This window comes from Gymnogyps californianus, chromosome 1 (assembly GCF_018139145.2).
Source record: "Gymnogyps californianus isolate 813 chromosome 1, ASM1813914v2, whole genome shotgun sequence".
Lineage (NCBI taxonomy): Eukaryota > Metazoa > Chordata > Aves > Accipitriformes > Cathartidae > Gymnogyps > Gymnogyps californianus.
This window is the reverse complement of record NC_059471.1, coordinates 65,029,648-65,043,947: the sequence shown is the minus strand read 5'-3', so window position 1 is coordinate 65,043,947 and position 14,300 is coordinate 65,029,648. Positions and strand designations below refer to the sequence as shown.

The following is a 14,300-nucleotide window of genomic DNA, read 5'->3' as shown; positions in this document are numbered from 1 at the left end:
CAATGTTAAAGAGAAATAGAATTTTTTCCAGATGGTTCCCCAGTCCATGGGCCATATAAGTTTATTTAAATAATCATTCCTTGGAAGGGATTCAGGTATAGATAGTTTCATGTGTGGAAATAGTACCATATTTCACTCTCTTTGAGTGTAATTAAATCTATTTAGTCAGAGGAAAGGGGTACTGACCCCTTTAGTCCCTGTGTCACTGAAAAGATGGAGCCCCAAGAAGTCCTCTCCTCATTCTCTACGACTGGGGCAAAAGCTAAGCAGACTATCTTATAGAAGACTTTCTTTTTTTGTTTTTTTAAAGGCAGTATTAATAGCTTCATAGATAAAGCAGCAAGGCTGTAATCTGCCAAACAAATCAAAACTATTGCCATAGGCAAGGACTGGAATAGAAAAGTAAGAAAGAAATCTAGACTGCAAGCTGGCATTCTGTGACTGACAACTGATAAACCCCAGTTCACATCAAATGAGGACAATTAAAACCCCTACCTTCTACTACTCACCCGTCCTTGACTTTATTCTAAAACCAGAAGGTAAAAGAGCACATTTTTGCCATTCCCCTCATCTGACCACTCCATGTAGATGGAATGTCTGTCGGGAGAGGGAAGCAGTTGAAGGAGAAGCACTGCAGTGTTCATACTCTCCAAGAACAGATCAAAGTGCAGTTGGGGAGTGCAGCATAAGCCACCAGAAAACAAGCACGTAGCCAAGTGCTACATAGTCTAGTCACTGCCCTTTTCTTGGGAAGGACTATTTTACCTAACACTTAGGCACAATGAAGAGGACTAGTAAATGGTTTTTTGACACCTCTGCTTTTGCAGTTTGGTTTGTGACCTGTTGCCATTTACATCTATTTACACGCTTATTTTTGTCCTTTGTTTTATCTACATGATGTAGATATCAACAAATAGGGCACAATAATGCCATGAAACATCACATAAAGCTTAAAACAAAACTATCAGGAGGGGTTTTGGTTTTCCTTGGCATAAGTTTCCTATTCGAGTGGGTGACACGGCAATACCGCTGCAAAGCAAGCTGCAAGTATTCAGAATGCTAACTGACATTTTCTGCACCTGACCGTAAAACAGCTCAGTTCTTCTATTTCATCCCTACTCAGGTAAAACCACCCAATACACTGATGCATGTGAGAAATGAGAGTGGGCCCTGATTTCCAGCCAGTTAATGTCACAGTCTGAGGCACACGTGCTCCATGTCTACATTAATGTATTAAGTAGCCCCATGCCCCGCAGCTTGACCATCTGTACTGTTTTGCTGTCAGAAAGGTCCCGCGCATGCATGTTGCGTGGACTAGGAGGCTTTTGCTTGCTTTGCTTCAGCAAAGGCATTTTTGGGCATGGTGCAGGAGTCAGCATAATGTAAGGACCACAGGCAGTCTCTAAGGGGCCACTCTATTTTGGAAACCAAGGAGGCTAATTACCAAGGCTAATTACTGTTATGGACATGGACAGACTGTGCCAATTGACCGCAAGGGCAGAGAATACACCTGGGACTCGGCGGTTTACTGTAAGGGACACAGCCAGAGAGGAAGCAGCCCGTGGGCTTTAGCGAGTTAAGAGATAACAGATGTGCTGGCTACCTCATGGGCACCTACAGAGGACAGAAGATTTGGGCAACTTTATACCTACTCCTTTACGCCTCCTCTTACCACACACCTGCAAAGCACCTGGGGAAAACCCAGCTTCAGCCCTATACCACAAGGGAAACACTTCAATTTCCCCATTCACTTCCTTCTTCCAGCCAGTGTCACTTAAGATTTTCCAAGTGTCATGCAGAGACGTTTGGGCCGTTTCCAGCAGACTGTTTCTCTGGCTGCCGGCTCGGGGAGATATGCAGGCTTCCCATGCTCCGCGGCCCCAGCGGCTATTCCCAGCCCTGCGCGGGAGCAGCATTCCTTTCTGCCCACTCCCTTCACCGCGGCTCAGCCCGGGACACGCCGGCAGCCCTGGTGAGCAGCTCCGCTCTCCTCCCGGAGTTGCTCCCCGGGATCTCCGCACATGTGTTCGGGGTGCCTTGAGACTCGGACCAGGTGGCTGAACATCAATTACGAGGGGTCAGCGAGGCTCCAGCTCGAATGTAAAAATGCCTTTCCTCATCTGTTTGCAGCGTGCCCAGGGATCGCACAGGCACAGAGCAGTAGGAGCCAACACTGTGCCAAGAGCGATGCACACACGAGCGCAACGGGGAAAGCCTGCTAAGCTTTCCCAGTTTCCTACCCCTACCTTAAGAAATGATTCTGCTCCCCATGGCTGCAAGGCGCAGCAAGCGTGGGCAGGACCTGACAACAGAGACTCCCGCGGTACAGGCAGCGAATCGCCGATTTGTACAGATGCTTTTTTCCCCTTCTTTTTTTCTTTTTCTTTTTTTAATCCCCGATGAAGAGTAGGTTTGTTTCCAAGCCTGCGTTTCCGCAGGAGGCCGGGCATGCAGCGAGGCGGTCAGCTTCCTGCCGAGCCAGGAGCTGCGGCCTCCCGAGGATGGGCAGAAGGGCAGCCGGGCCGCCCTGCCCGCCTGCCGCACCGGGCACCCACGGCTGGTACGCAAGCTCCAGGAGCCGTGTCGGACGTAAACGCTCACGAGCTCATAGCTGCGCGTTGGGACAAGGCTTAAACCTGAGGCAGTTAGTTGTTTTCTAATGATACAGACAAAAAGAAGGACACCCCCCCCCCAACCAAAAAACCCATTTGCAGAACAGGACAAATGGAAGGGCTTGTGCTGTACCCAAAATATTTCACTTTGCCTGACATCCCTTTTTTGTATACAGCCTGATTATACAGTTGGGAGGTAATTTTGACCAGCAAGAACCTTTAAAAGCCTGGTGAAATATAAAGGAAAAGCATAGCTGAAATAAAGAATTTATTACTTGGCTCCATCAACCAATGGTGAGAGGAGGTGTGGGCACGATCTGCAGCTAAGACCTGCCAAAAATAAGCCAAGCCCTATTTATCTGAGTGATCTTTACTTGCTGACTTCAGAAAGCTACTTCAAAATAAAGGTTGGGATCATTTATGAATAAATAGGACGCCTGAAATATCCCAGTAAGTGTACATCCTTGGTAACCGGTATGATCTAAATGTTATTCTGATCTCACATGTCTAAAATAAAAAATAGAACTAATTTGTAAATTTATGTTGAAAATTGGGATTTTTTTTCTTGACAAAAAGTCCCTCTTTGAGGAAATCTGTCAGGTGAAGAAAAGCCAAATAATGCTGCCCTTTCAATTCATACAGAAGGCGCTGGTCAATTTTGAAATTCTGTCCCGGCTCTCCTAAAACATGCTAATATCCCGAAAATTTCCACCGAATTTTAAACCTGCACGTCCGCTTTTCCATCGCGCACGTTCCCTGCCCCCCGGCCGGCCGGGCTGCACCGGGACCTGCCGGCCGCCTCCGCCGCTGGCAGCACCTCGGGCCCCGCTCCCCCGTCCCGCCCCAGGAGAGCCCCGGGGCCGGCCACCTGGGCGCAGGGCCAGCTCCTGGTGCAGCTGTGCAGCCTTCCCTCGCAGAGGGGTGTGAAATGAGCTGTGTGGGAAAAAGGCCGTGAGAAGTGGGGCTTCCCCCTTGGCCCGCCAGCGGCTTGGGGTCAGCCATGCCTGTGCCCGGCCATGGGCCCCCCCTGACCTCCACCTGTGGGCCGATGTCCCAGCCTGGCCTTGACCCGTCCCCATCCCCATGGCCCTGCCCAGCCCTCCAGGGCTGTGACTGACCCTGGTGACCATCCCTCCAGGCTGTGACTGACCCTGGTGACCATCCCTGGACCTGCTGGGTGCTGCAGGGATGTGCCAGGAGGGTGAGGGCCCTGCCCGCCTCCCCACCCCAGCCTCCATCTCCTCTCTCCCAGAAGCAGCACCCTGCACTGCCGCTGAGTAAACCACGTCCGCATCTCCCCTCGTTCCCAGGATGTACAAACTGAAACACGTGTGTTCAGAAAATGCCGTAGCCTCATGGAACACCGCTAACTGTTGAAGAGGGGAAACTGTGCTGCAAAAACATGATTCAGCTGAAGTATGTGCAATTACTCCTGGAAACGCAAGTTTGCTCATTAACTTCTCTGTGACAGCTTCTCCCTTGCTACACATCATTTCGAGGGTCTGAAAACAAGGAGCTACCCTTGCACGGTCGTGATTCACACTAGCGCCTTCAGCTTCCAAATGGACAAAAAAGGCCACGTGAAAATCAACAACGTCGGTCCTTAGTCACTTAGAAATGTTTGCATGATAAAAATCACATACTTTCACTGTGAGCTGAGTCAACTGCTGCTGTCAACTAGCTGCTGCCATTTTAAACAAAATAACTGTTGATAAACATCAGGAAATACTGCAAATCTCACTGTGCTTTTTGCTCCTTAGGAGCAAACAAGGTACTGCGCATAGCGCAAGGCATTAGTTTCCTAAGGGAGAAGGGGTTAGAGAAGATAAGCTGACTTCTTTGGCAAGCAAAGATATCGTAACTGTAAGCTACTAAATTAACTTTGAACTCTCCCAAGATCTTGGATCGGTATAATACAATATGAAGAATGTTCTGCTCCTTGACCAATTTTTGGCTTGGAAAAACAAAAGCAAAGAACTAATAAAGAATAGTCTGGTCTCAAACAAGAAATTTATCACTGCAAAAAGAAAAAAAGATCCACTAATACAAACTGTGCTCTGAACTACTGAATTATAACAAATGTGTTTGCTTATAGTATAACTGAATAAGCCACAATGCAGCTTTACATTTTGGGTAAGGCAAATCCGTTTGGACTTATAAATCATTTTTTTGCACAAAATTTAAAAAATACATGGTAGGTTTAGTACCAGAATGCCTAAAGACTTCCTGTGGTGCAATTACTACACAATAAAACCCAGATGTGCTACTTTAAAAGCTCAAGGAAAAGCAATGCTGAATTTTTGAAACTGCTTCAGCTACTTTCAGAGTAAGGTGACAAAAATAACAAGATCGTTTTATTACATGATAGTTTACCTTGTCAGGGTTCTTGTCTCTCAGTATCAACATTTTAACCTCTGAGAAATATGGGAAGCTGACAGAACTCTGTCGCTTCTCCTACCAAATGCAGCATGACTACATGATATGCCACTTAATAACTCTGAAAAATAGAATTACTCCAGATATATTATTGCAGACATTCACTGAGCATGCTTCTGATCTACTCACAAGAAAAAGTGAGTAAAGAATCTATGTGTGTCTTTGCACTGAGAGATTAAAGAACATGGACACGCACGAGAACCTCCTCCTCCTTATCGCTAACTCCAGGGAGACACAATATATTGCTTTTGGTGTAACCTGTCTTTAGTTCTTGAATGAATAACTTGAATCAGTGTTAGGATATGACTGTATACAAAGAAGAGTCTCTCTAATTTAATCCAGACAGACATAGCAGAAATGGCTCTTAAAGAAATCTTCCTAGGAAGAATGATTAATTAGTAAGAAATTAGGATGAGTATTGGTTTCATACACATGGCAGCAAAAAAGAATTTCAAGGACGAATTTGAGAAATAACAAGGGAAAGAGACATTTAAGGAAACTCTCTTACTGATGAGTGGAGCAGACACCATACAAGAAAGGACCAGAAATAAGGAATTTAAAGCTATGGACCATGACTACGTTTCCATGTATGCAATACTTGCAGTGAGTGTGTTAGTCTGCCTGACATCATACGATGCTGACAGGTGAAATCCTGGCTCTGATAAAAGAAAAAACAAAAATCCCATTTGGGCAGCTGTCTTGCTGCCCATCTACGGCATGATGCACACTGTGACTCTCATCATGGAAACACCACTGCCAGATCAAGGCATGGCTGCTGGTGTTGGTGAAAGCAAGGGGTTTTGCCTTATGTAGCTGCCTGGATGCCACCTCCTTCACTCAGGACTTCTCATCGTTCTTTAACAGGAGCTGCCCCTTCTTCACAGCTCCATGACTGAACGTAGAAAGAGTCCTCTCTGAACTACCCAATAATTCTTTCAGGGTTCAAAGAAATTTTGAATAAAGTGATCAGTTATGCTGGAGGCTCTCCAAAATGCTGTTTTTTTCCAAGGTATCATTATTCTGTCCGATTTTCTTACGGAACACCACTCTTACTCAAAGATGAGCCAAACTGTACACTATTTAAACAGACATAAGTAAGTCATGTCTGCCAGTGTGGAAATGCCTCAAATGAAGTTGTTCTAAAATAGGATTGCGATGTTTCTTTTTGGGGAATCTCCTAGGCAGAGCTATTTTTGAAGCAGTGCACAGGTAGGGAGTCTGGTGTTTCCAGGAAGAGATGGATTCACTTTGCATGCACTAAGTAATGTGGCAGAAGAAATCGATACATCAGATTGACGGCTCATTCCTAGATCACCTGGGCAGTACGCATGCGCTATTACATTTTGCACACTGTGATCCTAGTGCATACATTCACAGTGGACACGTCCAGCAGGATGGGCCGAGTGATTACTCCACCCTGGCTTCTTTCAGCCTGGAAATCCTGGGTTAATGTAAAAAGTCCTCCTGTTTTGACCAGACAAAAGTTTCCAGATGGAATAAAACAGGACACATCTGGGAAAACCTGGATGTAAGATAGCCGCAGAGTATTGACATATTTTAACTTAGAGCAAGAACTTAAGCACCTACGTCAGCAATCTAATTTCACTATGAAGTCGATAAAAGCAAGTACATAGTACTGTTGGTTTTATCCTCTTTTTAAGGATTGTTGCTTCTCCCCCTTTGATGTCATTCCCCCTAATACATCCCCTTAGAATGTCACAGCAGTCAAGAGAATTATATGTCATGTACTACTTCTACTGTATTTTCTTTCTATACAAATCTCTCTCTATATCTATATATGTTCTCCTTTTTAAATGTCAGTTGTGATCTGTTACTTGTAGTTATTTTTTGCAGATATTATTCTAACTTATTCTCTCTCAATTTTCTTTCTTTTATCTGACAGCCATTCCTTCTTTTCTGGGATTCCATTGCTCCCACCAGAATATAGCTTGGAAAAAAAAAAAAGTAATTTTCATTAGGGGCAGTTTAAAAAATATACTAAGGGGGCACCAATAAAGTAACCAAATGTTACAAAACTACTTAGGAAGAAGCATGCTTTAGGAAAGACAAATGAAAAAAAATCAGCATTAGCAGAAGATATATTCTCTCTGAAAAGGAAAAAAAAAAAATCCAAGAATTATATTTTGGATGCAATATATTTGCAGGGACAGAAAGAGGGAGAAGAAATCTGCAAACTTGGCTAAACTTCGAGTAGTTAACAACTTAATTTTATTTAAGCCACATGAATTCTTAAATCTAGAATTCAGAGCAGTTCCAAAGTTATTGAGGCCTTTAACATCACCAGCCAGTGTATGCCAAAGAGTGCTAAAGATAACTGGGGCCTGATCCACTCCATTTGGCTGTCTCTCCTAGTATTTCCATTCAGGGACTCCTCTTCCTTAGTTCTCTTCAAGCCTGTAACCGGCATCCTCTCCTCTTGCCAGAGATACCATTTCTTCTTCCCCAGTTCTCAGATATCCTAAACATCCTCCTCCTTTTTCTTTCTCTCATGTCTTTCTCTGCTGAGAAACATCCGTCTCCCTAACAGCTAGCAGCAGCCTGCCAGGCAAGACATCCAGTCAAATGCTCCGAGTTCCCCTCTTTCTTTCTCCCTCCTTCCTGGCTTTCCCCTTAATCTCATTCCAGTTTCTTCCTGTGTGCAATTTCACTCATTCAACAACACTTATCTCCAGCAGCTGTAACTCATTCACATATATATGGCTGTCAAACTCAGCAGCTCTGCTTGTCTCATTACAGGCAGAACCACGACTTTTAAGATCTGGTCCCACAGACTTTAATAATTCATAGCAGTTTTTTTAGTCCAAGCTAATAAAACACTTGATAACATTAGCACATTAACCTGTGTAACAAATAGTAGAAGACTCAATGTGACAAACAGGATTACAATATAAAAAATACGGCTGCCAGCAGCCCACCTGCAATTATTCAGGTGCTGCTGCTTCCCACACCCGCCTACTTTGTCACTCTGCAAACACACTCGTCCAGAGCTGTCACCCCAAGGAGCAAGCCCACCCCTCCTCCCACCCCCAGCTGCCGGCTCCCAGTCCCGTGCCAGCCCGAGTTTCTATGAATACAAGCGGTGATCCGATCCAGGCTAAGGTTAGCTCTCACCCCTCTTCTCTTTTGGGGTACTGATCAGTTTAAACAAGTAATTTTCCAATTCAGTTCACCACATGACTGCAGAAAGACCTGTGCAGTCTGAAGGGAAGGGAGTGGCATATGGGTGGATAATGGGATAAATATTTTGGTGGCAATGCAGCTCTGATTTTTCATGGAAACATGACCAAACTTCCTCACTCACATTCACTGGGGTGTTTCAACTCCTACGCAGCCACCACCTTAGGAACTGTTAAATCAGGGAAATTAGACCTCCAAGCTGGCCGATTTACTCTTCCAAGATACTCTGGGAAAACCAGCATGTGGAGATTCAAGCAGCCATGACCAGACTGCATCCACCAACCGAGGTAGCTCGAACACCTCTTTGGTATACCTCTATATTAATGCTGCAGCCTGCAGTCTACAAGGAAGAACATGAAGGAGAATGAATTAGCCCATGCTATAGCTAACGCTCAGGTATCATGCTATGCACGCTACAGCACAACTTCATAAAAAGAAGAGTCATACCACAAATGCTGCCTTTTTATGTCAGCTGATCCCAGTGATTTCATTACTGGGCCTAAAACACTTGCATTATCACCAGCCTGCTCTGGTTTCAATAGCGCGTGGTAATGTTATCCATTTAGCGCTACTCAGAAGAATGATGTTTCTATCAAAACATGGCAAAGAAAAGTAGCACGTGACACTCTAGGTCCTCGCCCGTGTCCCTTCCCATGGGGCTGCGGGTCCCCAGCCTGCCACCTCTCGCTCAGCCACGATGTGGAGAGACCAACCAGCCACGCAGTCCGACGGGCAAGCTCTACGTGCCAACTGCAGCTTGAGTGCAGAATTATCATGTGTCACAACACCTGCTGCAAAAGCCCCAGTATTTCCCATTCCTTAATATATTATGCCATCTCACCACAAAGATGTAACCACATCAGATATGAGGAGTGCAAAGTCATAAAAAAGGGGTGAAAGTTGCTGACAGTAGGATTGAAGTATAAGTAGGATAGCTCTTGAAAAAATGTAATCAAGGTCCCACTTGCACATGACCACAGAGCCTTACTCACACTTGGTGGCTGACAAATGCAGCCACAAGCCAAGTCTTAGCAACCTTCCAGTCTGCTGTATTCAGGCCTGATCCAAAGCCTGCTCACATTAATGACAATCTTTCCATTAAATTTACCATGCTTTGTAACAAATGTTGCACTCCCATATACGTTCTCTCTCACTTCTTCCACATCCTCGTGACAATGACCCACGAGTTTAGTAACTTCTGTTTACATCAACACCTCAAGTGGATAGTCACAACCACCTACATAGCACCTAACTTACCTATTTTTGGATTTAACAATTTCACTTAAAGAACAATTTATTTATAAACATGCCTCTGATTTGTAAAAATAAGCCATAGCTTCAACTTCTCAGTCCTCAGAAGAGGTCTGTACTTAACTGAAGATATTTCATCTGCAGGTTAACTTCTCTGGTATCTATAGTACTACATTTTTGGTGCTTTTCTTATGAAAATGAAGAAGTTGTGGGGCTTGCTTCACTATTGCTTTAACAAATTACCCAATCTGAGCAAAAGTAACAGTGGAATACATCAAACAACCTGACACTGAAGCCTTACGCTTCTCTGCTAAACATCATTTTGTTGAAGGCAGTAATCCGTAAGGCTTGCAGAGATGATTTGTTGGTTGTTTCTTTTAATGGAATGACAGATAAGCCGTCTAGCAAAGGAAAATGCAGCCTCTCACTTTCTGGTACCAAGGAAACTGCTTTTTCCTCCTCTCTCTCCTCAGTAAAAGTCATAAGGCATTTTACTTACAGCATCCACTTTGACGGCTGACAGCACGACTTCCATCAGGATCAGCAGAAGCCCCAGATCCCTGCAGGGAAAGGTGAATAAGCACGATATTGTTTTAAGCGAGCACAAAACAAGCACGTGATAAAACTCTGCAGTTAAAGGTGACAATACGACTTTAAAAGAGTTATTTCCAAAAGCCTGCCGAGCGGAATTACTTACTGACAAATAAAAATACGTGCACTGGGAAGCTGCGAGATGTCCATTTTCGCTCCCTCCCTGCCCGGGGGCTCGGCTCAGGGCTTCCTCCCGCCGGACGGCCGCCCCTGCAAGGCAGAGAAGAGCTCGCATGTAACGCCGGTCCCCCCGGCGGAGGTCTCCGGGCTCGGCGACGCCGCTGCCGGGGCAGGGAGCGGCCCCACCGGCGGCCGGGCCGGGCCGGGGGGAGAGGGGAGGTGTCGCGCCGTCCCCCGCGCCGCGCAGGGAGCGGCGTCCCGCCGTCGCGCAGCCACCCGCGGGGGCGCCGACCCCGACGGGCCGGGCAGAGCCAGCGGCCCCGGCTCCTTCCCCCGCCCCGGCCTTTCCGCCGCCCGGCCCCGCGCCCGCTCCGCACCGTTGCGCGCCGCGCTGCCGTGCCCTCCCGGGCAGCAGCGGCGGTGTGGGGCGAGGAAGCGGCGCGCCTCCCCCCCCCGCCCCCCCCCCCCGCCGCCGAGGAGGAGGAGGAGGAGGAACAACTGCGGGCGGCGGGGAGCGGGCGAGGTTGTGGCCTCCCAGGGTCCCCGCCCGGGGGGAGGAGAGGGGGCTGCCGCCGCCCATCGGTTACGGCGCGGCGAGTCCCTCGCCCCCGAGGCATTGCAGGCGCCGCGGCCGCCACGGAGGGGAGAGGCGCGCATGTGGGGCCGGCCCCGCGGAGCCCCACTCTGAGCCGCCGGCGCCCCGCCGCCCAGGGACCGACGGCGCGGTGCGGTGCGCGGCAGCATGCGGCTCTGGCTGGGCTTCGGGCTGCTGCTGAGCGCAGAGCTCAGCGCCGTGTCTGCCGCGGTGAGTACGCGGGGGGGGGGGGGGAAGGGGGGGCGGCTCCCGCGGGCTGCGCGACGGGGTGCCCACGCGGGACCCTCTCACGGGGAGGCGCGGGGACGGGACGGGGTGCCCGCGTGGGGCGGCGCGGCGAGCCCCCCATCCCTGCTGTCTGCCCTCGCCTGAATTGCGCGGGGCCTCCGCCTTCGGGAAAGGTGGAGCGGCCAGGTGGGCTTGGCGGGGATGCCCGGCTGCCCCGCCACTGCCGCGGGGCTGCCCCCGCTCGCCGGCCCTCCGCGGGCGCGGAGCGGGGCGGCCGGCACCGCGCGTGGGGCCCCGGCCTCCCCACGGGCTGGCGGCGGGGGTCCGGGCTAGCGCCGCGGGACGGGCCCCGCCGCGCTCTCGCTCTCCCACGGCTCGGCAAGGAGCGCCGCTGGCTGGGGAGGGAATATAAAGCGCGCACCCACCCGGGACTTAAAAGTAGCAAGTTGTGTCTCCACGGTAAAAAAAAAAAAAAAACAAAACAAAACAAAACCCAAAAGGTGAGCTTTTGTAGGGGGGAAGGGGAAAAAAAAAAAAAAAGAAGTGGTTGGTTGGTTGGATTCAACGTGCCGTGCTCGCTCGCTGCCTTTGACCCCCGCGATGGGCAGTAGGCTGGAGACCGGGAAGGATCCTGATGTTAATGGTTGAAGTTGAGTTTTGGCACCTTTCCCGATGGAGCCAGATTGAGCCACAGACATTTAAAATCGAAAGTATGCAAGTAGTCTGAAAGTTTTGCTCAGGGAGCTAATTTTATCACTGAGATATTAGCTATCCGCTGTCCTTAAGTTAAAGGACTCTCTTTCCTGGCGCTCCTGAAGTATTTGTGCTGTTCCTTCTGTACCTCTAAGTAAAGGGCAGTTGACATAATAATTTGAAATAGGTCATCTCTTCGTGTCTCCTTGCTTTCTTGCATTTGATTAGGTTGATACTGTAGTAGTGAAATTCAGGGGTGCAGAAAACTCATCAGTAGGCATGGGCAGATGGATTTTTGTCGTGCTTCCTGCTATAAATGTAAGATCTTGTATTAGCATTATATCAGTAAAGGAAGTATGGGAAAGGGTTATTTTAAACTTTTTCTGCAGTTTCAGATGAAATTAAGTTCTATAATGAATTATGATACCTCTGTGTGACCATGGGGATGGTATGTATGCCTTGAATCAGCTGAAGTAAGAAATGCACTGAACTGCTGATGTCTTATCTGTTGCTCCTAGGCTGATAATATCAGGCTTACTGTGATTGCAGTAAATCACTCGGTGATGCACCTCTTAGGCGATTCACCCATCACTTGGCATTAAGCTAATTAAACTGTATTCCTTTCAGGATATAATTAATTTTAGTTAATTAAAATCTTTTGAAGTAAATGGTTCACTTCTGAGTTCTGAATTTGGTATTCCTAGAGGTATAAATATCTGTCTGTGAGATATGTTCCCATCTTGCGCTGTAAAGTGAAGTCATTGGGTAAACCATGACTGTCAATCAAACACAGAAAACTACATAGGGAAGAGGTGCTTATTAAAAGAAGATACAAACTTTAATATCAATTGTACAATTTCAGGTCTTCTGTAGCAACTCTGAAGAGGCTCTGTTTTAGAAGTGTCCTGTATGTGCTGGATAAATTGTTTTATTAAAATCAAGATTCCTTAAAATGTAATCTGGAGCTGTTAACTACGTTATGAAGTTATCCCCCTAATTAACCGTTCTTTCTATGCTATGCTGACTGCAGATTTACAGTTCCTCATCAGCACCACCAGGAAACACAAGTATGCTGTGGAAGTTGAGCTCCTTGCAGTTTTGTTGCCTTAGATAAACTTTCAGCCGTACATGGGTGGCCTTTCAATCAATTCAATTCTGTTGGCATTGTCCCCACTTCCATGCTGTTGCCTGTCACTAGCAACTACCCAAAAGGTGACGGAGACTGCTGTTGGCCTGCAGCGTACCAGGCGTGGGTGGTGGTCGAGGAGCTTCTCTTTGGAGGTCCTTGAGCCAGGCTGATGCCTCCGAGTGATTGTGGCTGGGTGGTGTGATCCATTGTACACCTGGGCAGGACCTCTTCTGCTTTTGGAGAGCTGGCAGAGCTGGCCCAGTGCTCACACATTGTCCTCAGACGAACGCGTTCCCACTGTTTACATGTAAAGAGTAGCCGTGTTAGCAGAGCACTGCGTGGTAGGCAAGGTTGTATGCAGTACTGTTTGCAATGGGCTGAATGGAGCAACTGCTTTTCTCCTGCAAAAAAATGATTCTGGTTCTTTCCTGCCCCAAAATAGCTTGTATTAGCTAGATTTTTTTAAAAAATTGTATTTGTGCAGCCACAGTCTTGCCATGTTCTTAATTGCTGTGTGGCCTTCATCACAGAATCGCTCAGGCTGGAGGGCACCTTGGAGATCGTCTAGTCCGACCCCCTGCTCAGAGCAGGGCCAGTTACAGCAGGCTGCTCAGGGCTGTGTCCAGCCGAATTTTCAGCATCTCCAAGGATACAGACTCCACAACCTCTCTGGCCAACCTGTGCCAGTGGTCGGTCACCCTCACAGTAAAAATGTTTCTTCCTATGAGCATCGTGGTTGTGTAGGGGTACCTAACTGAAGCTCGAGACGGTGCCTGTGAATGCAAACGTGCCAGAAGCAGCTCGTGCTGTGTCAGTGGTGGTGATTCTGCAGTGTAACAGGGCTGGCAGAGTGAAAAATTGTTTTTATCACTGACATATCCATGATTAAATACATACAAGGAGATTTGGAAGGACTGCTCTCACAGAGGCATTTGACGTAGCAAAGCCAGCCCTGAGCCAGCTACTGTCAGGATCACGTGCCTCAGTACAGAAAAGGGAGCTGCTCCATTGCAGCTCCCACAGGTTGTAATGTGGCACTATAAAATGCATCCAGATGTGGCACTGGAAGCTCAGTGTTTTTTATGTCGACCAATTATAATTAAAACATTAATTATAGCTAATCTGGGCTTTTGTACTGTTCCGTGTTCTTCTCAGGAGCTACGTTTTCAAATTACAAGGAGAGCAGAGTGGAAGACAGGGCAGTAGATTAAGATGTTTCCAGGTCAGGCTGAGAGACTGCTCCCCTGAGATAGTTACAGGAGAAGCTTGTTTTGATGGATCTCTGCAGGGGCTCTCATTTCTGACACTCTTCAGGCTGCCATTTCCTTTGAAGAAAGTCCGTTTCCTAACATTAGTATTGCTTGGTTGAGAGATGACAATGCCATGGAAATCCCAGTTTCATGTTTCGGTACCTTGTCGATGCCACTGCAGCGCCGGTCCCTGTGCT

At 47.6% G+C, this 14,300-nt stretch overlaps 2 protein-coding genes across 2 annotated transcripts in view; one reads left to right on the top strand and one right to left on the bottom strand.

Annotated features, from left to right (window-relative positions):
- COL4A2 (collagen type IV alpha 2 chain) overlaps window positions 1-10,324 on the bottom strand; it is a 147,386-nt gene extending 137,062 nt beyond the window's left edge. Inside the window, exons 1-2 of the mRNA XM_050891400.1 lie at window positions 10,195-10,324; window positions 9,997-10,057 (exon numbers count right to left, since the gene is read on the bottom strand). Of these exons, the coding sequence (XP_050747357.1) occupies window positions 9,997-10,057; window positions 10,195-10,238 (105 nt within the window). The 5' untranslated portion in view covers window positions 10,239-10,324. The remainder of the gene's footprint in view (window positions 1-9,996; window positions 10,058-10,194) is intronic.
- Window positions 10,325-10,892: 568 nt separating this feature from the next.
- Window positions 10,893-14,300, top strand: part of COL4A1 (collagen type IV alpha 1 chain) — a 128,241-nt gene continuing 124,833 nt past the window's right edge. The window contains 1 exon segment of the mRNA XM_050915610.1: window positions 10,893-11,013. Within this exon segment, the coding sequence (XP_050771567.1) occupies window positions 10,951-11,013 (63 nt within the window). The 5' untranslated portion in view covers window positions 10,893-10,950.